Raw genomic sequence first — 25,086 nt, forward strand, 5'->3', positions numbered from 1 at the left:
GTCGTGGTATCCAGTTCACAAGATGTGGCTGTATACCACTATGTGTGTCATGATATGTTTAAAGCCACAATTAACACCAAATGAACAAAGTAGAATGTCTGTTTTGTTTCCTTAAGAAAGAATGTGAAAGACTGAAAGCTGGCAGGACAGGTTAGATTGCATCTTATTTGTCATTATGCAACTGTACCGTTGAATCTGAAGCTTCAAACACTAAACATTTCTGACAGACTGTAAGAATACTAGATAACCCTAATCTTTTTCTCTCAAAGAATACCAGATTATGATTAGATTTTACATAAAAGGGAAGTGTACTGGACAACAACTTACTTTTTAATGTTTGGGCTTCACTGGTTTTCGTACAGTCTGCTTTAGTTTGTCTTTATGGTGGATTATGAGCGGGTGGAATGATAGCTAAGTGGTTATCACCGTCACATCACAGTAAAAAGATTGTAGGCTAAAATCCGACAAGCACATTCTTCCTTCAGTTCAAACTGGGGACAGTAAAATTGGCCAACAAGGTAACATAGAAACAGGCTGTCAATTTATAAGTTAATGCTAACAGCACCCCCATGCTCACAATGAAAATTCTACAATATGGATAATTTTTTTTACCATAATTCTTTTCTTAGTTTCGTGCATGCTAACATGAGTTAATTAGTACTAAAAATAAGTCATAATATGTGAAAAAGTGAAACAATCACAATTCAATTTGAGTGGGACAAATTTAATTGCAAGCAATCCAATACTTGTTGAGTCTCTGGACTAAAAAAAAATCCTAATCCTAAGGATTCAACCTCTGGGGAGCATGGCTGTCTATGGCAATGCATCCAATAGTTGTCGAGGCTCTGGACTCAAAGCCACATATGTGGTCCTAATTCCATCAAATAAGAAGAGGAAGAAATAGTCAAAGCATCACTAAAGTCAGTAGGATATATCCTCCGGGGATCATGGGTTGTATGGCAATCCGTCTAATAGTGGTTGACATAGTTCAGTCTGGACCAAAGTCATTGAACCATGCCGCTATCATGGATAAAGAGTACTGTTATTACAAGCTCGCTTGTTTCTGTATTGCCTTTTCCAGGCCTCTCTCAACCTGCAATTCGATAACCTTCAGCAACAGGAGGAATGCTTTTGTCTCGTTGAAAGCGAACAACCTTCTTTCCCACATTAACATCCCCTTTGCTCTGCCCCTTCGTTTCCCACCTGCTTGCCTCTCCTCTCGTATCCCCATTCACAGCTGTTGGCCATTATCTTTCTGCTTACCTGACCCCTCACCCTCCATCTCTCCACCATGGTACTTTTGTGGCAGTGACATCTGAACCCTGTGATCCTGTTAAATGCCTCCTTTCTTACATAATTTCTACATTGGCTTCAACAGCCCAGTCCTTTCTCTCCTTCTCGTAGGTGGGGAAAAAGGAGATCTCAAAGGGGGTTACAGACTGCCCAGAGAGCAAAATTTCCTTGGCAGCATATTGTTTAGTACCTAGTAAAAGAAATGTGGGGCTGTAGGAATGAAATTTAGTGTGCTGCCTTTATAAAAAAGGGGTTTTGTATTAAATGCATTAGCAACCATTATACAGTGGGAGACATTTCTTTAGGATAGTGTTTCTATCTTTCTTTTTTTATTTCTGTTGTTACACTCTGTACCACCTCAAAAATTAGTATTTCAAAGCACCACAATTATGAGTTATGTTAAAATACAGTAGTGTAGACTAACTGTCTTCAGCTACAGACAGTTTACACAGAAGACAAGTTTATTATTTATGGGAAAATTATTGTTGACTGTTGAATCCTTAATTAAACCAGTTCAGGAACCAGAGCTAATTTGTTGGAAAGTAGAACTCCTTATCTGCACTTCTCTTTTTGGTATTTCCTGTTTGGAGCCACGATTGCAGTGTTCTTGAACCCTTTATTTCATCTCTGCTTACTATCTTTTTGTTGCATTTGAGCTTATGTATATAAAAATATAGCCTTCTACGTTTAAGGAAGCTACATAGTTCATGCATATAGCACGCATACATGACACTGATATGACACCTTGAAAGAATCGAATAATGGCAAGTATTATTATTTCTATCTTGATTCTAGTGCTTGAAACCTCATGTAAAGAAGGCAAAATGAGGAAATGGCAGCTTAGCTTAAAAAAGACTAAAATCCCATGAAATGGTCAACATGGGATACTGAAAGGGTTAATGTCTCCAGAACACCCTGTTTGCATGGTGAAGGGTTATTCTCTTTTTCCTAGTTGTGGTAGGCTTTGGGTATTGTTTACATGTGCATCAAAAAAATTCAAAGTCAAACCACCATCTGGTAGATGGATACACCACTAACATGCAAAACAAGTGCCCTCATGCGTATGCTTCGCTGGGATCTCTAGGCAAATTTAATTTGTTTTGCAAAGTGTAGCACTTACTCATATGGGTGGTATTAAAACAACTGTAGTGTTGGAGGAGTCATTTCCAACCTTTGGATAGAATCCACCACCCTGTTGCTGGGCACAGAGTGTAAAACTACACTTGTTTAAAGGCATGATACACTTTGAACTTTTAGTTTAACTTTCATATGACACAGAGTTGTTGTTTGAGTAGGAAATATTTATCTAAAATTCTAGGTGCTTATCCATGCATTCATGGAACAATACTTAGACACACCCACACAAAGAAAGAGAATTTGGCCAAGTCTCAAACTTCAGTGTTATTACTTGAACTACAGTTGAGAGACTCAACACTTAATGAGCGAGATAGGTGCTGCTTGTCAGTGGTAATGGTTGTTTTCAGTGTTCAGCAGACCATGGCTTACATGGGTCATTCTTCAAACATCCTGCCAACATTCGTTGCCAAGCATCCCTTGTGTTACTCATAACACATGACAAAATAATGGTCAAATGGGGCCAGTTAGCTTGACCAGAGACAGTATGGACTAAGGGTGAATGATGAATCAGCAGCCGGGTATTGATCTTTACAATTACCACATATGGGCAGCAGAGCAAACATGGAGTAAAGCACCTCTCAGTCACTTTTATAGACCCTGTCCAGTTGCACCTAATGGCTACACGCCACATGAAGAAGAAGAACTACTGAGTTCAGCTCGTGTGGCTGCCTTTGTTGTTTTTTGTTTCGATTGCCACTTACAAGCAAGACCTGCAATGTCATATTTTCATTTTATCATCTGTATGTCATTGGACCTAAGCAAAACAAAGCTACTCATATTATGGTCATCAAGAACTTGTAGGTGTTTTCTCTTTTCCTAAAGTGGGCTGTGAAGCAAGATAAAACAGGATAAAACAGTATCTGCAGGCACAAGCAACTGCAACAGCATCTACCCACATTGGGGCTTTTCTAGTGCATCTTGGGGTCATCGTTTGGCCAACTGGTCACATCAGCTGTGGCTAATAGAGTTAGTCAAGCTGTCCATAGTCCTGACCTCAATTCCCCCAAAAGACAAATACATTTTGAAAAGTAGAGCTACTGGTCAGAGCATCTGGTTGGTCCTGGTAAACACAGTTGTAACATCAGACAAGACTTACTGGTCTGTGAGTGCATTTGCTGATCAAAGGCATCTGAGAATTTAGAGCAACATTCTGTTCATGGCAAAGAGAGGTGTTTTTCAGCCAGATGCCAGAGGTCGAGAGAAAACGTTTTCTTCATTAGATCTGGTTGGTGCTGCAGGGTATTGTGTGGGGTGTTAGATACTGTGTATTGATGTGTTAGCCATATTCTCAAAATGAAGTATTTAATTGTTTATTTGTAAATGCTGTAGGTAATAAAAAGAGATTTGCACTTCTGTTTGTTGCCTTTTTCTTTCTGAGGTTGCCATATGACTGATATTGACATTGATGTCATAATGTAATCAAACTTAATGTAAATACGCAAAAGTAATCACTGCGGTTTTGTTGCATTTTTAAAAATCTATCTAGATTAACTGTTTTCAATGTAATTTTATTACCAACAAAATGAGGTCACCAGATCAATCAAGACTTATGACTTATGAGCTTAACTCTCTTCTGACAAACAACAAAGGGGCGCATTCACAATCAGAAATATTCTACACAGCCTGTATAACATAACAAAAACCTAGCTCTGGACCATCTCAAAACTTGCATGGTATTTATTTAAACATAAACAAAATCTGGATTAATATAACCAGTGTTAGTTTATCTTTACACTGAAGTCTACAGTAATTTGTAGAGTCAGATGACAGCCTCTTGGCTTTGTGTTATGTGTTTAGCCTCCGGTTCTATGATTTTCCTAATTAGGTGAAACTGTGTGTGCGGAGGTAGTGAATTGTGAAGCACAGATCTCCTTTTGACACAGAGGGCAAGGGGACTTTTTGACTTGTTGGCTCCTTTCTTAGACATCCCTGATTTGCACTTAATCTGTGATATTATTTGAATTTGTTTAAATGAAAATTTTCAGGAAGGCTGAATGACTTTGAAGGATACTCTACATTAAAAATGGTTTTACAGGATCATACTAGAGAGTTAAAGTTCAACAATAATTCAGGTCATAGGTTGCAACAGTTGATCCATATCAACTCTAAAAACAATAAACCTGAATTCTATGAGGTTTTTTTTTTTCCCCTGTGTAGCGATGTCATGCCCTGTCTTATTCAATTTATAATGTGCCTTGGCCTCAGCATTCTTTAATAAGTCTAAGGAGAACAATCAATCAGTCAAACTTTATTTGTATTGTGGTAAAATTCTATTTATGTAGCACCTTTATGGAGTCAAAAATGTTTCACAAGTCTATAAAGCAAAATAAATGACACAGACTCTTGGGGCGGTGGCGTAGTGGGTTAAGCGGCCGCCCCGTGTGTAAGAGGCTTCAGTCCTCGCTGCAGCTGGCCCCGGTTAGAATCCTGCATCGGACGGCCATTTACTGCATGTCAATCCCCCTCTCTCTGCCCCATGCTAAAATAAATAAATAAATAAATGACACAGACATACTTCAGTCAATAAAGAAAAAACAACAATTAAAAGCCTGTCTTTACAAATAGGATTTCAGACACATAAAAAAGTCTACATTGCTGACAATCTACCAAGCAATTCAGATCCTGAAGGCTGAACTGCAAAAGCTTTGTTACAATTGGTTTTAAATGTTGAGAATGAGCCAATGAGCTTTGGTCTGAGGACCTCATCCGACCTGTACAGTACAGACTTTGGAGGTCAGGAAACTGAGCTGGGGCTTGATTATAAATAACTTTATAGTTGATCAACAGAAAATTGAATTTGATCCTGTAAGGAGTGAGGACAAAGGACATGTGATACTGTAGCCCAAGAGACCGGCCAGACACTGTCAGCAATATACTGTAACAGTCCTCCAATAAATATAAATCGTTGTTGACATTGTCTCATAGAGTTGTTGATTCAATATTATTGTACTTTTAAGGCTCCATTTCTATGGTGTTGATGTATTTAAGTGCATAATGTTTCTATATGTTTTCTAATATTTTTGTTAGCTTCTATGTGAATGTAAATGAGATGAGGCAAAATATTAGAAACACCTTTGAACATAATGCAGTATATAATGCATAAAAGAAGAATGTCAGTCTACATTCTGCTCAATAAGTTTATATGAAAATAAATCTGACAAGCAAGACATGCATTAAAGTAACTGCTGTGGAGTTCTGGAATCTATTTGTCAGACCTGATTTAAGAAAAGAAAATAACACAGAACATACTGTAACTGCACTTTGTGCAGTCTCAGCACGTGGGTGGTGCAGACAAGTTGTAGTCTTTGACACCCAAAAATTCAATTTTGCCTCTGATTCCTCCTCCTACGTCTGTCACCTAAACACTTAGTACTGCAGATATATATATAAAAAAGGAAATACCACCTCACCAGCGTAAAGGCTCCGCCATGTGTAATCACCAAATTAGGATCCAATGTCTCATCTGTGCTCATCGCAGCTAAATTTGTCCGATGAAATTTCTAAAATCCGTTAAATCCCAGGATTAACCTGTGGACAATAGAGATTTGCATTGCAGTCATGAAGCCATGATCAACAGAGATGATGAGTGCCATAAGGCTCCTTCTCCCATAAGAGGCTTACGTGTCATGGAAGGTTATTTACTCATTCACGTGTCTGGATATATGGATTTTACAGTTACAACTGTGAAGCATGTGGTGAGGAGCAATGGTTTCTTTGGAGGGCAAAGGGTAGAAGAAAAAACAAATAGAATTACAGAATAGTTAACAGATTTACAGTTTTACAGATAATGCCTGTAATTTTACAGAGTTTTGTATACAATTTTGAAAAACAGAAAACTACTGTTTTTTTCCAGAAATTAATAATTTTCTTTTTTTTTTCTTTATACAGTGTAAAGTTTTCTTATCCTAAACACTGCCGGTATTTAGTCAAATTATCCAAAGCCATTTGTATAACTTCAAAATGCTTGAAAGTACTAAATGATTTCATGAGATATTGACATTTATTTTCATCTAATCCAATCTGACAGAGCATCCAATTGTGAAAGCAACAGCAAAGCTTAAAGCTGTTGGGTGTCCTTCAAACCTCTTGCACGTGTTTATACTCATATCTACTCAAGTGTAACTTGGCAGTCTTTGCTAATCAGAGATGTGTAAAATTGCCAAAGCAGCGATACAAGGTGCATATGAATGCAATGAACTCACTTTTGCCCTTTCAGTGAAAAATTAGGTGATGGCTTGCGCCAAAGCTTGATGAGTTGCTTTACTTATGGATAATCTGCAACAGGATGATATATTGAAATAAAACACAGTTACGTTATGTTTCATTCCTGTTGAGTTACAACTTAACTATAGTAAATGCCTTTTGATATGAATATTCTCTCTGTTACCTAAGGTGTACTCATGTGCATTACCATCAACATCATAGCTTGTAATTAAATTGAAAATGAAACCACTTAGTTGATAAAGTATGTAAACTCAGTGAAACCTAATGACCCAATAAATGAAATTTTATTTAAAGTCAAGATGTCAGGCTACATAAAATCAAACTTGTTAAAGAAAAAAATTATAAATAGGGGCATAACCTCTTCATTTAGTTGGCTACAATGAACTCATACATTGCAAAACACCAGTGATAAATCAACCATTTAATAGCACAGCGTATGCCTTATAGTCATTTGTGGAGGGAAAGAGGAACTTATATCCAATGTGTTGTTATATAGCACATCTAAAACTAAATAGATCAATAAAAATGCATAAACTGTTTACATGATGAATTTAGACTCATTCTCACATGAGCCCTTAATTTGTGGCATTATGCTACACGGTCACACAAATATCTATATTAAGAGTTTCTCTTGGCCATTTAATTTGATGTTAGCTGCAGCAAGTGACGTATTATACCATACTGACTGTTCTGCAGCATTCATATCGATTGTACCGCCTCGTGTCATACAGATAAACTGTCATCATGGTAGATTAACATTCACTTGCCACCATAACAGAAACGGCTATATACATATATAACAGCTATATACAAGCATTTGGAAGACAGCTGCATCTGTAACAGTGAGGCTGTCCTCACTCAAGGACAGTAACACTGTTCATAGTTTTATTAAATACTAAAAACAACTTATGTTTATGGTGTCCTGACAACCATCCTCAGCAGTGGTGTGTGAGTAATGATTCTCAGTAGCCCGAGGCTCAAGTCATGTCAACTTGTTATATACTGATACAAAAAGGATTCGGGGAGGAGGTCGGGGTAGATGCTTTGGCAAACAAAGCATATGACATCAATACACAGTTACTCGTATTACTAGTGCTTTTAATGTAATTAATCTGTGTGTTGTTGAGGAGGGAAAAAAATCACTCAGGATTCAGTACAGTAAATAATTGCCCCAATTCTGAGCATGCATACACACAAACCACTGAGTCAAAGAGCTTGTAGCTGTGAAGAGAAGAACAGAATAGTTGACCTTAAACACAGGAATCTGATAAAGGGACTACTTTCTGTTTATGTTTGATTGAAATCAGTTTATTGTGTTTTAGAGGAGAAACAAAGACAAGACGAAACCGTTATGTACAACACTTTTTCACTTTTTAAGATTAAATGAGTAAACATAAAGTTGACTGAACTAGTGCCATATGGCAGATGAGCATTGGCCCTCGCTAAATAAGAAAACCTGAGACCAACGAAAGCCACGTCATGAGCACTTATCTCTCTACCCACCTGTTCATATCTATGTCTCTCTGTCCTTTAATCAACCTCCCCACCATACTTCTTTGCCTCTCTGCCTGTCTTTCTGTCTCCACCTGTATTTTTGTGCGTGTTTCCCCTCAGTTTCTTTGCCTACGGCTGTCAGGTTGGCAACCACAAGCAGAGTGCACGGGGAGATTAATGTGTTCTCGCTTTTTCCCTTTTCCATTGCCCTATTATTGCCTTTCAATCTGTAGCTTCTGTGTGTTAGCTCTCCTCTCTCAGGGGGATTTTCTGTCTTACCAACAACTCTTATTGCCTTTGTAGCTACTGAAATGCTAAAAAAAATTGCATTAAGTATGTCAAATTAGCTCAATTGCAGGGTGTATCGCACAGAGTACATGTTTGTGGTATGTTAATTCCTGCCTGTGTCTTATCCACCTCCAAACACAGCGTGCCTTTTCAATTAGGATATACCAGATCAGTGATCAGTATCAATCAAATGGGGCAAATGAGCAAAATGATGCTACTTTTTTTTTGTCCTCCTGAAAAACTGTTGCACAATTTCTTTACCAAATTAGGTTAGCAGACTTAGTTCCCCTTGACAGAAGGAATGGCTTCCTGAAATGCATGAGTGGCTGATATTAACAAGGAGCGCTCATCTGGCACTTCATTAACTCAGTCTGATGCTACAGCTCAGCCAGACAGTCAGACCATATAGGGCACCTCCCTTTAAAGCCTTTTATACTTCTTTTCCAGGAGTGGAAGAAGGAACACTTTACTCGGGTAATGCTACACACACACACACATTCAACACTTATCCACTCTTAATGTGTTAATGTAAATGCATAGAGAGATTTACAGCATTATTTCCACAAAATGAAGAAAACTGAAATAATTTATAGACTCAATATTATCATCAACAAGTACAAATACATTGTGTACTTCCAAATTCCTCTATTTACAGCTATTATGTATATCTTCTACAGAGCAGAGATTTTTTATAGGATATTTGAACCTTTTCAGTACATCAAGTGTCTTAAAGCTGATTGGGTCATTGAAAGGTCATTAAAAATCATTGGAAATGATGACACTAGATTAACTAATTCCATCAACAAGTTTCCCATCTTGACAGTCAGGAAAAAAATATACAAAAAATTACTAAGAAAAAAAGGCAAACAAACTACAGACAGACAGGCAGACAGTAGACAGTTAGACTATAGGATTAGAGTCACGTTGAAAATCACACCCATAATCCCATGGGAGTTCCTGCATACAGTGAAGCTGTACCTTTCTGTACACTAGTATAGTTCTAAACACATAAGGTGTACATGTAAAACAAATTACTCTCCCCATCTGTTGATAAAGAGCCTCTGAGGATCTGTGGCTTTACATTTACAAATAATGGACATTAGCAACAGCTAAGCTAAGAGGCCTGGGAAGAACTGATTAATAATAATAATAATAATAATAATAATAATAATAAACAGAGTGATTCAGTCATACTGACCTTTAGGGAAGAAATTAAATTCAACAAAGAAGTGAATGGAGAAAAAGAGTTGGTTGAGTAAAGAAAGCTAGTGGAAGGGGAATCAGTGGTCTGTAAATCTCTTTAAAAACACAAATACTGATGTTGCCTTGTAGTCAACTTGCCAGAGAATATTATTTCATTAAAAATTCTCTACTTGTTGGTTCCCGTTTAGAAATCTGTCTACCACTCCAATTATACACCAGCATCCACAAGCATGTACGTAATTTTAGAAGCAGCTGGTGTGAGTCATCACTTCATGGCTGGTTGACATTTTAATTAGCACTAGGAACATGTTAACTTTCTAATGTAATTCACATGGAATTTCGTGCATGCAGAGTTTTTATTTTTCAGCCAGAAGCTAAAATCTGGGATACTTTTAAATGGAGGGTGGGAGTAAGGCTGTTTTGTTAATGCCATTTTATTAAAAGGTTCTGACATCTATAACCGGCAAACTCATTCTTTTTTAGCTACATCAGTTTTTGTGGGTGTCTGTACACACTGATGGGGGATTTATTGGTCTGAAGTCTCAAAGGACAAGCCCCTAAAGGTAAGAGCTTGATTGTTTCATCACCTTTATCACATTAACATATATTTGCACATTTTCCAAGTTTTCAGTGTCAAAGTGTCACTAGGAATAAGGTATTAACTACCAAGTGCAAGTACTGTATTAAGCAAAATAAGAAAAGAAACATGCAAATGGAAAAGAAAATACTATGTGAATTAATAAGTGAAAAAATCACTTTATGCAGATGATGCAGTTGTGTTACTCATAATCTGAAAAATAAAAAGATGATACAGTTTCAGGATATTTTTTGAAGGTTGTGTTAATGTGGAGTTAATAATATTTTGTATGTATGTTGAAAAGCAGAAGTGGGTTACAGCAATAGACGAACCATGGGTTTTCAGTTGAGAGCAGCAGTGCCAACTCATGAGGCTAACTTGTATGGCCCGAGTGTTTGAAGCCCAAAGAGCAAGATAATCCATTGAAAAATGACTTACAGTGTAATTGTGTTATGACGGCACCCGTTCACAGCCAGTATGAACAGAGGGAATTTCACACACTGACAACGCTTTCAACCTGGCATGTGAGTGTGTGCCATGTATCAGGAAGATTTTACTGAAAGCATCACCCTCCAAAGGCTCTCCACTCATTTTGCAAGTGCACATACCTAATTATATCTGAAATCTTGGTGAATGCAGACATTTTGTATCACATTGTGGCTATATCACATTCTTGTTTGATTTTGTACAGACTGGAGATCATGAAGTTCATATTCAGGGATCGATTGAGCAGATCGCAGTGGGAATACATGTTATCAAAGACCTAGATGCCAGAGTATAAACCAGCAAACATTTTGACTGCCCTTAAGGCAAGATGTTGTTACAAGATATGAATAACTTCTTTTGCGCATACCATTTTATTTGAGTCTAAAATACCCACCTGTACTCAAGTCCACCTTTAAAAGCACTCCAGAATGTTTCATGAAGCAGGAAAGCAATTTAGCACTTATTCAGTGTGCTGTTATCAATGTGTAATGGAGAAACATAAAGGATGCAGTTTGCCATGCTCACCATCTTGGATTATAGCCATCTCTATTGCATTCATTGGGGATATGTTATTCACTCGAAAAGCTTTGGTCATGTACTTTAGTGCATCTCACATGGACTTGGACTGCTTTTTGGATGATACCTCACTCCTGCTTTGTAAGTCTTTGATATTTAGTCGTGTTAGTGTTCCTCTTAGGTTCTACTTTTGGTGTGCAAATTTCTCTCTCCTGACATTATCCTGCCTTCCTTTGATAAAACTGTAGTGTTTTTATTAAGACCTCTTACAAAGAGAGACAATTAGTAGTCTGGTCAGTGCCATGATTAAATAATGTGAAGTAAGTCACGACTTGTACTACATTACTGTGTGTCAGGTTTTAGTTCAGGAAGTGTCTGAAAAGTTGCCTAAAATGTCCAGGCAAAAAAAAGTCTAAATCCAAACAAGTGAAGTCCAGCAAATGAAAATCCAGAACTGAGAAAGACCAGAAACAGGAACAGAACACAGGACTGAAGAGCTTACAAACACAGAAGGGAAACCAAGGAACACTGGAACTTAATACACAAGTAAAGACAGGACACAGGTGAAACAGATGACAGGCGGGAGATGATCTTGATTGTAAAATAATTCAATTTGTCATAAAGCAGGTGTATGAATTTAATACAATTTGCCCTTAAACAACCCAGTGTTTACAATACCTTCAGATAGAGTTAACTTTTACAAATGAGGTTAGGTTCAAATAACTTATCAGCCACATACTTTGAGTAAGATAAGCATTTAGAAATGAAGAAGTTACAGTTACAAATCAGGTGTTCCTGGATATGACAATGATGAGGACGTTGATACACATCTACGAGATGCTTCAGGACTCAGTCACATCATGCAATCTTGTTGAACAATCAGATTGTTTCGGTTTGAGATCTGGTCTTTTCATTTTATCACTTAACCTGAAACAAAACAAGTTTGTTATGCAGAATTTCTTCTGTTGTTTAACACTACACAGAAACGTACAAGAGCTGTAGTGACATTAAAGCTGGCTACAGGTATTGTTGTTTTGTATTATAAGTTTCAATTTAATTTATTTATTTTAATAACACAAGGAAAATGTACACTTTGTTGGAACTGGGTGGAATTAAAATGTTTGAAACCCGATAAGGAATGTGGTGAGCAAACAACCCTTTTCTTTCTTTCACACGCATCACCAAATAGCACAAACGCATTCATGCACTGGTCTGCAAGTGTTGACAATGTAAGGCAAAAACATGCTTCCTGATCTGAGGAATGCTGAATTACCCCTTTTACCACTGATTAGATAATTACCCATGTGAATTTTCTCACAGTGCAAACCTTCCTTTTCATTGGTGAGTAACGTAGAAATTGCCAGTAGATTTAAAGATTTGAATAAACTATGAACTCTGTATAATACGTATAAGTGTTTTCATAACCTGGCTCTGAGAGTCATGGCAAAAAAGTCCACACCATGTACATCTCTTTAAACAACTCATATACGTTCAGTGTGTCATAATCTTGTTCCTCGCCATAAACTGCTGAGTACGCCTCCTGGGCTCTCCCAATGAGCACATTCTGAAGCATAAGCACCCTATCTGAATCAGGCCACTTCTTTGCATCAGCAACACGTTCAAACAAAGTGAAAAAAATGTCTGGGTCACGCTCATCACCCTGACATTCAGCCCAGACACACCAGAATTCACACCAAGTCCAGCCGGAGTGAGCTTCCCCTCCTGGATTAACTGCAACCTGGATCTCTCTTAACTCCAACTTCATCCTCTCTGTATCCTGCCGCAGCCGTTCCAACTCAAGTTCCTGTTCCCTATCCATCCGTTTCTGCATTTTCTCCTGCTCATATTGCAACAACAACAGCCAAGAAACAGCCAGAAAGCACATGGTGATACTCCCAGCATAGATCCACAAGGAGCCAAACAACCGAACCATCTGCCTGGATCACTAATCACAAACCAGGACACAGCTGAACCAAGACCAACTACACAACCAAACAATGCTACCCTAGATCCACCCCCTAAGGGAACAGACAAAATCTACTCCAAAAACCTTTAAATGAAATCCCCACGTCATCCACTCAAAGGACCGGACAAGCCCCCATTTGTCATGACCTTGCTCAGGTTGAGTCATGGCAAAAAAGTGATAGTCCACACCATGTACATCTGTTTAAACAATTCTTTATTAAATCAAATTAAACAATCATAAAGGATTTGAAGCTATGGAGTGTGTAGAAACAGTGGCATCAGTGATGTAGGGTGTGTATTAATGAGAAGTGTGAGTGTTAATAGTGTGGAACAAAAGCAAAGAACAACCTAAAGCATCAGGCTAAACCAAGCCAACCCTTACGGGGGACAGAGGGGCAGAGACAGAGAGAGATCAGAAGAGAGTGAGCACCTGACTGAAGTGGCATAAATACTTTAATCCAAAATAATGTAATGAAAAACACCTGCAGACAGAGAAACCACACACAGAGAAGAGGAGGAGGAAGAAATAGACCACACCCAGGAGAGGAGGAGGAAGGGACACACTCAGAGGATGCCACATAAGGCATCACTGTGTCCAAAAATAAGACAAAATGCACATTATACTGAGTAACAGCATGTCACTGTCCCACTAGAGACAGAAAAAAATCCTTCAAACAGTGCTATGCTTACTGTCACTGTCGGAAAATACTCTTTGAAGACATTTAATGACGGCCTTTGAATGAATTGGCTGTTTACCAGGAAGCTGCTGGATAATGATCACTGTCTGCACTAAAGCTGGCTCAGTAAATTCTGTACAGTATTTCGCAACACGATAGACAAATGAGCAGTTGAGTCCAACCCTGAAAAGTGTTTTCTTGTGCTATTACTGTATAGTAAAATTAACAGTATTACGATCAACACAAAACTGATATTTCTTTGGTTGTGTACAATAGATGTAATCCCATTTTGTGACACTGGAAATTCTGAAAAATGCCTGAAATGTTCACAGTTGACATTGTCATCATTAGAGGACTACATAAATGATGTCAGAAACACTAATCCTTAACCAAAGTTGTTATGGGAATATAATTTCCTGAAACATTATCCAAATGAACTGCCTTAGGGCTGGGACGGGTGGAAAAATACAGATAGGACAGGATGGAATTTAATTGTTAGCAGTTGTGGGAAAAAAAATAAGTTGCCTACAAATACATTGCAGCAGTTAATTCCCTGGAAGCCCCTATGTGTTTTGCTGAGATGAAACTGGATGAAATAGAGAGAAAATAGGAACAGAGGAATAAAGCAAATTAGTAACATAATCCACAGCAGGATCAAAAGAGTGCGATTGGATTATATTTTGTTGCATCACAGCAAATGAAAGATGTTTTAGATCAAAGGCAGTGATTTTCAGCGGGAGAATATGGAGATGCATTATTGAAGATGGTGAACAAAGTGTGTGTGCGGTGGGGGGGGGTCGTATTTGATGTCATAACTTGGGAAATGTAGCCTCTCCTATTCAGCAGACCTGTGTAACCCAACCTGGGCCTCTCATTGTGTCTTTATTTGTTTGATTTCAAGGCAGGGACATTACAATAAAGCCAATCTGGAAATGGGATCGGGCTGTGACTGATGGTAATTACTTGCTGTCTACACCATTAAGAATTTAATGTAATTTCAGATAGACTTTCCTGGAGGGAGAGAGAGAGAGAGAGAGAGAGAGAGAGAGAGAGAGAGGGTGCAATGGTTGAGCTGAGTCTGTAGTCTTTCTGTATCTTCACATGTATAAGAAGAAAAACATCTTCAAGGCTAAGAAAAATCACATTTTAAAGCCAGCTTCTGCATGAGAATTATGTCTTTTTAATAACCTGCATATCTTACGAAGTACAGAAAACTAATCCCTGGGGTCACAAAAGGTTTAATAACATGATTGAAGCCAAATCACGCCTCCACTGTCCATTCATCTCTGGTCTGAAGATGCCAGACTGGCTGTCAGTAGGATTACTGCTTCAGGAGGTAATCAGTCATGTAGAAAAGCTGTGGAATGTCTAAGTCTGGGTGACCCTCATTCCAACTGTTTTGTAATGAAACAGATATATCCAAATGACACTGTTGAAGGTTAAAAACAATTAAAGTTGGGGTTAAAGGTCATTGGAAGGATCATGTTGGATAAAGGAATGTATAGATCAAATTACTATTTGATACTGTACAGTAGGATCTTGACGTACCGACTGCAGAACAAATTGCCAGGGCTGCTGACACAAGCAGCAGATTTGTATTTCAGCAGTCAAATCTGGATTTTCAACAAGATGTGGGTATATTGTACTGTAGTTGAACCAACAAATTATAACAAAGTATGAAACTTATGTTGGACAGTCCACCTTTGGACCAGACTGAAATAGCCCAACTATTGCTAGTACTACAGAACATTCATAGCCCCTGTGAAACTGTGGCTGTTCACCTGACTTTTCACTTATTCAGTGATATCCTAACATTGACTTGATGGATTGGTAAAAAGACTGTAAAAGACATTCATGATTCCCAAATGTGGTAAACTAATTATTTAGAGAGCTCCTGAATTCAATGCCAGCATGAAGTTCACATTTGTGATTTAGAATTTGATGGATTGAGTTTGTAGTTTTTATCCCCCCAAATTTTCAAAACAAATTACATTCCTGTCATCCTCAGCTGTACTTAGCAAATGTTACGATGCTATTTCATAAAACTAACATGGTAAACAAGGTCAACATATCTGCTAATCGTCAAGTTAACATTGTCATCGTTAGCACGTTAGCATGCTGGTGATAACATTCATCTCAACTACCGAGTGAATGATCTGATAATGAGCTTCTCATGAAAGTTTTGATTCTCGGGTACTTTATCTGTATGTAGGTTAGGTTGCAGGCTATAACACTGCGTAACAGCAGAAGGTGTGTAGGAACCAAGCAGCAACCTCTGGTGCTGGAAAATGAAGCCAATGCGGAAGTGTTAAAAACTGTAATTCCTTGAGACGTGTGAGAAGTGAGGCAATTTCCATAAGCGTCTGTATTAAAATGCTCAATTTCACAGCAGAAATAAACATGTTTACAACCTGGGTCAGACAGTTTTGGTCTCTAGAGCTAATTTCACCATTAGTGACAACTGTGAATTTTTGTTTAACTCACCTGTTTATTTGATATTAAGACTTAAAGTTATGCATAATTAAAAGCGTAGCCACTTGATTGACAGGTAAGTGCTGTTGCAGATGGCCTATTCGAGCACTCAGGCGTCATTTGGGCAGCTTCAGGTCCGCCGATGATCCACATATTTGCCGATATTTAGACTAACCGAGAGGAGAAATAAGCAGCACATCCAACATGGCAGCGGCCAGCGTTTGCATATTTTCAGCTTCAAAACAGCAGGATTATTAACGCAAAAAGTGTGATGTCACAACCAAACCTTACTCTTTATTACCCAGAACTATTGTTTCTTAATGCACACAGGAGCCTACTCTATCATCATAGCAGCTGGGTTTAAGCCACAGGCGAAGGGGCTTGTATGACTGTTGTGCTTCCTGCCTCAACAGTCTGAGGGAAAATGACTAATTGAAACAGTCGCTTGGCTGAAAGAGTGGCCGAACAAGAAATGTGATACAGCAAAATGAAACCTCCATTGTTATTAATGCAGTTAATCATATGCTGTAATTGTTTGCTCAGTATAAAAAAAAAAGTAAGATTGTGCAGAAACCACCAATTTTTGTGTCATTTGGCTACAAACAACCATTGCCTGGGCAGCATACTTATTTATTATAGGCAGATATGGAATGCATCACCAAGGTATTGATTCAGTATTGATTCTGTGTGAAAAATGGGGAGGTTTGATCGTGACATAGCACCTAGTTTGCCAAGGGTGCAGCATTTGAACCTGTTCCCACAGAAGCAGAAAAATGCCTTTTTTTTGGGATGCTTCCCTGCTCAGTGAAGGCATATCAATAATATCCACAAATATGCCTTAAACTTTGGATAAAACTTAAGGTCGTCTAAACAAAGATGAGAATCATCATCAGTATGACTAATTAAGCTGCTACATGAGCAAAACCTTCAAATTCCTTCCATCAAGAACGCCACAACACAATGCTTATCTTGATAAAAGCATACATAAAAAAGATGAAATCATTCAAAACAAAAAATGTGTTTCACACGCAACAGATAAAGCAAGGCAGGAAGCTGTTCTAACATATTGAACTTGTTTCTGCTCAGTGACCTTGTTAGGCTCTCTTCCTTTCTCTCCCTCTCTTGCACACACTAAAACATATATAACCTACATGAACGTCTTCAAGATGGTAACTGTTCTCAACTGTTCTTCCTAGAATTAAATTTATTTAATGTATTCTGAATAATTTTTTGTGTTTTTTCAGCATCTATATTGTTACCTGTCTTGAAAGACATTGCTGTGTGCATAATATGTATGATTATTATCTTTTAGCCTATTTGTGTAATGTCCAGCCAAAGGTGATTACTGAGGATTACACTGAGCTGATCTTTAGCCCCTGTGCTCTGTACTTACATTACGTGCTTCTGATTATAACGTGAATGAATACATTCCCTGAATAGGTTAGTTTGTTTTTCCTGTTTTGTAGGGGCCAAACCTGAACAGGTTTAAACAGACTTACAACACCTTGTAGTTCCTCATCTGGGAGTGTGCACAGTTAGCATGAGTACTAAGAACTCTAAAGCTCTTTTGTATACACAACTTTCATAGCAAACACAAAGCCTGACGTGACAAGGGAAGACCAGCTCTTGTAGCATTAAAACTATTCACACTTTCTTGGCTGACAAATTTTTCTTGTGCAAGGAAACAAGTGAGAAATTGTTTGGAATTTGATTTAATCTTCAAATGTTCAGGCAAGTCATTCAAGTCAAGTCAAGTGTTTGTGTCACTGTGGGTGTATGAACATTTGCATGTTACCTGGTACTTGCAATTCCTGCACAGCTGTACTGCTCTTTTTATTTTAAAACATATTTTGCATATATATTTATATTGTTTTTAATACTTAATTTTCTTCATGTGAAAAATCGTACTTGGCAATAAACCTTTTTCTAAATTGTGATTCTGATTTCACTGGCTTTGACCTATGCAGGTGATGACAACAACAAGGCATGTTCTCATTTGATCTTAACTATCTCGTCTCACTCTGAGATGCAATGCAGACGTTTATTTGCACACCAAATTTAATCTTATCTAAAACGGATGCAGTTAATAATATACCTAATTATTTATACTCTACTGAGAGAGTTCTCATTGATTTCTTTTACCTGATGATGTTACCCAAGCTGTATTACTTTCTCCATAACATGCATTAATACACATGCATAACAGTAGAGTTTGGATTAATCCAATTTGTAGGCCTGTTTTAAATATAAATGAAACTTAAACAAAATCAGAAGATGTGTGAATATATTTAGCTGTTGTCCAGTGTTAGACTGTGCATTAAAACAGCCTACCAATTATTCTTAGAGCGCTATGTGAGTAGATTGTGCTTTAAACTTATTATGTTTGTATACCCATGACATAATGGAATATGTGATTTCAGATACAGATGAAAATCCAATGTATTAAAAAAATAAAACATCTTTAATAGTTACTTTGATTTTCTTTCACAAACACTTGAAAAAAGCATGTTTTCACAGACATATTGAAATTTGCATGACTGTATAAAGAAGCATGATTAATGTTGAAGCAGTTTAACAACAAAGAGGTTTGGACACAATTCAAGTTAATCTGTGTGGTAAAAATATTTGACTCTTTGCCATACTGAGATGGCATTTAAAGGTTTCATATACATGATCTGTAACTTCTGTTACCATTCACAGAAAGTGGGACATCTGGTTACTAAACATGCTGTTAGCCATCATACAGAATTTTGGCAAGAAAAATCTTCTGCTCAAGGTCCACTTACTTTTTCTGGAGCTCTCAACCTCATCTCATAGTATATCACTCATATATAATATACTGTATATATCATGGAATGCACAACACCCCATTACAACTGAGCTTAAGAACACTGTGAGAAGCAATTTAAAGAAACTAATAAGTGGCAATTGAGTTAGGTTTCTGTTTTTGGTTGATCTATTGTTTCTATTGAGTTTCAGAAATGGATTGTCATGCTCATCATACGTAATTCTTTGACAGGTCACATACATGGAGTGCATATATATACAACACCATTATATAATTTGACTGCTCACTGTGCACTGACACAGTGTGCTCTTCAAATATAGCAGAATTGTAATGCCTTAAATAAGTAATACATTTTGAGTTACATTTTCTGTATCAATCCTTTTTTGAAATGTATAGTTACTTTATGAATATAGCTAAAGATATATTTAAAAAAAATAAATAAATAGATTATAATTCCAGATGTATCCAATGTCAAAGTGTTATCTTATTTCCATGATATTTGTAACTGTGCGGGGTAGTCTACAAATTTATTAAACAATAATAAAGAAACATTTGTTGTGCCTTGAACTGTCTTTTGTCCTTTTCATGCAATGCAAAAGTTTTACATAAAGTTCTAAAACATTTTGTACAATATTTACATAGAACCTTAGACTGAGTAACCGTTAATGAATTGCTCTAATGACTTTGTAATAAAGCTGTTATTACTTCAATGCCAAGTCTAATTATTTATTACTTACTTACTTTGGTTTTCTTACATATCTGGCTTGACTTCACATCACTGTCATGGTTCATAGATATATACAAATTAGAGTAGAGAATGGTTCTGTGTGCCCCTTTTAAGAAAAGAATCTCATGGCATATATGTCAAATTGCAATCTAATGCAGTAATAACAATAATTTTACAAAAGCAAAAAGAGCAACTTCATATATGAACTACACTTCTCACAGTGAGTTTTGTAAACATTCATGTAAACCGTAGTAGTTTTGGGTGAGTAGACAACTGAATATCAGATGTTTGAGATTTGCCTGAGCTTTCTGTTCACAACATATTTTGAATCGTTCTTTTTTAAAGGTATCTCCACTTCTGAGCTTTTCTTTCTGTGCTTTTTAAATCTCTTACAACATATGTAAGATATCAGTGTAACAACCAGAGAGAACAGCACTACGCATATCACTGAAAGAACAATGAGGACAAGCTGACAGGGGAACAGCTCATACCTCTCAGGTCCCTCTCTCATCTGGCCAACGTACCAGGGCCTTTCCTCTACCTCAATGTCAGCCTCTCTGGTCAGTAGACTCTGGATGTAGCTCTCATTGCTCACTGTTTCATTGACAAAGAAGTTAACCATGACTGTTGAGTAAAGTGGTTCAGGCTGACCATGATCACTAACCTTCACCAGAAGGCTGTAGAGCCCACGGTTGCTGAGCTCCCTTTTTAAAGTGATATTTCCTGTTTCTGGGTCAATATCAAAAGACCCTGGTTCGCCACCTTTCCTCTTTATGATACTATAGGCGATCACAGCGTTCATGCCTGTATCCTTATCCACAGCATAGACCTCTGTGATTGATGTTCCAGGTAGTGTATTGGGTAGTACTAGCATGTAAGACTGATTGGACTGAGGGAAGAGAACAATGGGTGGGTTGTCATTTACATCCAACAAAAGCACGGTCACCAAAGTAATGCAGGAAAGTGCAGGCTCCCCGCCATCAACGGCCTCAATCCATAGCTGGTATGTCCCTTGTTGCTCACGGTCCAGTGAAGTCTTAGCCCTTAGAGTCCCTCGGCCTGTATCAATCAAAAAGATGTCACTGCCGTTGAGGATGGAAAGGGCGACCCAGCCATTTTCCCCAGCATCAGCATCTGTCACAGAGAGGATGCCGATCTCACCGTAACCCGGAAAATTCTCTGGCACAAAGAATGTGAAATCCTTATTAATGAAACGTGGACTGTTGTCATTGCGGTCCAGCACGGTCAACACCACAGTTGCAATTGACTCCCTCCTGGGTGTCCCCTGGTCCACTGCTCTCACAATGAACCGGTATGTCTCTTTCTCCTCGCGGTCTAGAGATGTGGCCACAGTCAGGACACCGGTAACACGATCCACAAGAAAGATCCCTGGGGCATCACCTCCAAGGAGGTAGATGACTTCACCTCGGCTTTCGCTGTCCTGGTCTGTCGCTTGAAGTTGGGTCAGGAAGGTATTTGGCGGGTTGTTCTCCTCCACAGATATTTTCACTAAAGCCTGATCAAACACTGGTGCATTATCATTCTCATCCAATACCTGCACCTTAAGGAAGGTCTTAATGAGAATGCCTTGAGTATTCTTAGCAACCACAATTAGCTCATACTCCTGTGTCTTTTCATAGTCCAAGGCCTCTGTAGTCTCCAGCAGATATTCATTCTTTAACAGCTTATAGGGGCCAAGCCTGAAGGGCCCAGTCCCTTCCAAATGGCAGTCCACCCTTTGGTTCACATCAATGTTTTTGACAGTAAAAAAAGCTATTGGAGAGAACGCTGGCTCAGACTCCTTTATTGTCACCACGCCATCTTTTTCTGGTGCAATGTATCGAGGTATAACAGCAGGGGGTCCTGTAACAACTTTGATAATATTGACAGTAACAGTGGCAACAGCAGGAATACAACCAGGTCCAATGGCCAGAATAGTGAGTTTGTAAAATGTGGCTGTGCCAGTGTCTATTTTTGCTGCTAGCTTGATCACCCCTCTGATTTTGTCCAAATGGAACAAGCTCCTAGTGTCCCTTGGCACACGTTCACTGTAAGCATAGCTGATCTGAGCATTAGCACCAAGGTCAGGATCAAGCGCATGCAGACGTGCCAAATGTGCCCCTTTGGTGGTATTCCCATACAGAGTAACATTAATTTGTGACTGTGTGAATTGGGGACAGTTATCGTTTACATCTGTGATGACAATTTTTAAGGTAGCCGCACCGAGTTCAGGAGGGGTCCCTCCATCCTCTGCAATGATGTCTGTAATGTATTCAGCCTGGGTCTCCCTGTCCAAAGCCCCTGTCACAATGAGGAAGGGTGTCAGCTCACCCCCATCATTTTCCTCCACGTCCAATGTGAAAACCCCAAAGTCATTAACAAGCCAGTAGGTCTGCACTCCGTAAAGACCCAGGTCAGGGTCAACTGCAGACTGCTCCACTGCATAGCGAGCATTGATGGGTGTGTTTTCTGGGACAGAGATACAGATCTCATTCACCGGAAACTTTGGTTTGTTGTCATTCACATCCTCGATAAAAATCTTTACTTTGATCAGCTGGAAGTACTGCTGAGGCAAAACAAAGACATCCAATGAGAGGACACACTGCTGTCCCTCTGCGTTATCAGGACAGAGGGTCTCCCTGTCAATCTCTGTAGCAGATGTGTAAAGCTCCCCGTTGGTATTATTTAGGTTCACATACTGTTCACTGACCTTCTTTTGTGGCAGATTGAATAAAAAGGGGGGCTCAACAGTGAAATCCAAATTTAAGTCTACTCCAATGGCCCCGATGAAGGTCCCCTTGGGTAATCCCTCCTTTATCTTATAGATGAGCTCTTTTGCTTGGCTGAAATTTGCAAAACAGCAATGAGGGCTGGTGTAAAGCATGAGGATGAATAATCCCTGTAATACAAAATAATTAAAGATAGTAGAGTTTAATTAAAGAGTGGCATGATGGAATCAAATTTGCAAAACAAGATGTATTACAGTTTTCTTCAGTATGAACATGAGTTCAACAGTATGAATATGTCATATTAAGCTATATTAACCGTCATATTCATTACATTACACTTACCTTATGACTGTAGCCAAGCAATTCACTAAATTAGATTTGTTAAGATTTCTAAATGTATTTACACAAGTTAAAGTAATAAGGAAGTCATGAGGATACAGTGTCAAGGTAGAGGGGCCTAGTCACATGTCTGTCTCAATAACATAAAACAGTATTTAAAAAAAGTACTTGTAGTAAAAGATCATAAAACTTACCCATATTCCTCCTCTTTTTCTGAGGCTGGTGTGTCTGCTGTTGAACATGTTTATGTCCTAGTCCAGCACTTTCCACTCATAGCAGGAAGAGTGACCGCTTAAGTAACGTAGGCATTTTGAGTGTTGAGCAGCGCAGACGTCTGCTGAGTGCTATGCCTTATTGCCATCTGACTTGAACAAGTCATTCATCCCCAGTGCTGGCTCAGGACACTCCCACCACATGCAAATGAACCTCCCATGCTAACCAATGAGGGCCAAGGGCTATTGGGAAATCTGCTTGAGCCTGCAGATTTTTTTTTTTATGATATCAAAGAACACTGACACACACCTGCGCTATTCACCCACACCCACGTTGTCACAACCAACTGCATTCCTTTGGCAGAGTGAAAGCATATATGATTACCGACTGAGCTTGTGATGACACCTAAATGTCAAATATACAGAGCCAAGGGATTTCTTTAATCCAGCATTAGTTAGGAATACTACATACTACATGTACATAATGAATTAAAGCAAGTATAATAATATAATGATGATCTATAATGATTTATACAACCCCTTAACTTATTTTCACTAAGAAAACTGAACTTTGACTTAGATAGACTACATTAGTCATAACTGGTGCTATGGTCTGATTCTGGATTGAGCCTTTAACTAAATCAACCCCCTAATCCTCATGTGTTCTAAATGCTGGGCCAGCTGTTAGCTGGGATTGAAAGCATACTGCTCAGAGAAATTGAGTGATTGAAGTTCTCTGGAAAAGGGCAGATTGAGACAGTCACACACACTCATTATGCCTCATACTGTATTAGGTCTTTGCTGTCCACATCAGTCTGGTAGAGTGAAAACTGAGGCTTAAACACATTTCCTTTGCTACTTGATGAGATTATATCAATGGACCAAAACCTGAGGAGTTTTATGACGCACAATATATAGCATCTTTGACTGACATAGCTAGACGGTATCATCCACAAATCGTGTATCCAGAATTTGTTTTTCTTTGGTTCACGCTCTGAACTCAGAACTATTTCTGTAAATGCAAACTGTAGGCTGCGAAGCTTTGCAGCGTGGGAAAGCAACAGATCAGGGAAATAAGTGTAATTTGAGAGCTGCCTTGAGATGCAGGGAGCCCGAGGTGTTCAACTGTTCATCATCAGTGAGGAGTCAGTCCAGACCAGTTACACTGGATGACACAACAGAAATATAAATATTTAGCTTACCAAGAAAGAAAGAAAGAAACGCAACTGATGAAAAATACTCTCTTAAACCAATCAAGTCAAATACAACATGTCAAAAAAACTGCATATTTTGAAATGGGGGTGCAGAAAATCTGTGAATCTTACAGGGATTTTAAAATGCTTATATTCTAGCTATAGGCCACAAGTATGGCATTTGTTTTGATTTATTAAAAGTGTCAAAATTAACAGGAGGAAACATCATCTCATTTTGCAAATCTACAACAGCATGTCTGAGCCAATATTTCAATTCAATCATGTGGTATGTTCCAAGCTGTTGTTGATTTTACATTATTTACTCTGTAGTTGCATTACACGGAGCTGTAACATAAAGGCCAGTGATGCTACGTGTCTGTCAACCTGATACTTTGACCTCTGTGTCTGTTTGTCCCCTTTAGTTTCCCATCAACTCTCAGCTCATGTCAATATCATGAGCAACAGGCTGAGGGACAGGAAACATTTGGTAAAATGATGTTTACTGACCTAAAATCAGTTAAAGTACAAAACAATGACAACATAAATGTCTTTAATGTTTGTCAAATACATTCAGCAAATATGTCCATACAATATACCTGGTATTTTTTCTGGTTTCAGATCTGTCCTGTGACCTTTTTATACCAATTTGTTTTATCTTTATCTGTCCTGTGACCTTTTTATACCAATTTGTTTTATCTTTATGACAGAAGAATATTATAAAATAGTTATAATTTGGAAAAAAAAAAGATGTTTATTTTTAAAAAGG

General features: G+C 38.2%; 1 protein-coding gene across 2 annotated transcripts; it reads right to left on the bottom strand.

Annotated features, from left to right (window-relative positions):
* Positions 1–18,814: 18,814 nt before the first annotated feature.
* pcdh20 (protocadherin 20) lies at positions 18,815–23,257 on the bottom strand. Of its 2 annotated transcripts, XM_019262318.2 has the most exons (3): positions 23,110–23,257; positions 22,558–22,746; positions 18,815–22,410 (listed from the first exon to the last, which is right to left on the bottom strand). In XM_019262318.2, the coding sequence occupies exons 1-3, from the start codon at positions 23,155–23,157 to the stop codon at positions 20,128–20,130; spliced, it is 2,520 nt and encodes an 839-aa protein (XP_019117863.1). In that variant the 5' UTR covers positions 23,158–23,257; the 3' UTR covers positions 18,815–20,127. The 2 variants fall into 2 exon arrangements, with proteins under 2 accessions (XP_019117863.1, XP_010738376.2); XM_010740074.3 differs by having other exon boundaries at positions 18,815–22,746.
* Between the last annotated feature and the right edge of the window lie 1,829 nt (positions 23,258–25,086).

This window comes from Larimichthys crocea, chromosome VIII (genome assembly GCF_000972845.2).
Source record: "Larimichthys crocea isolate SSNF chromosome VIII, L_crocea_2.0, whole genome shotgun sequence".
Classification (NCBI taxonomy): Eukaryota; Metazoa; Chordata; class Actinopteri; family Sciaenidae; genus Larimichthys; species Larimichthys crocea.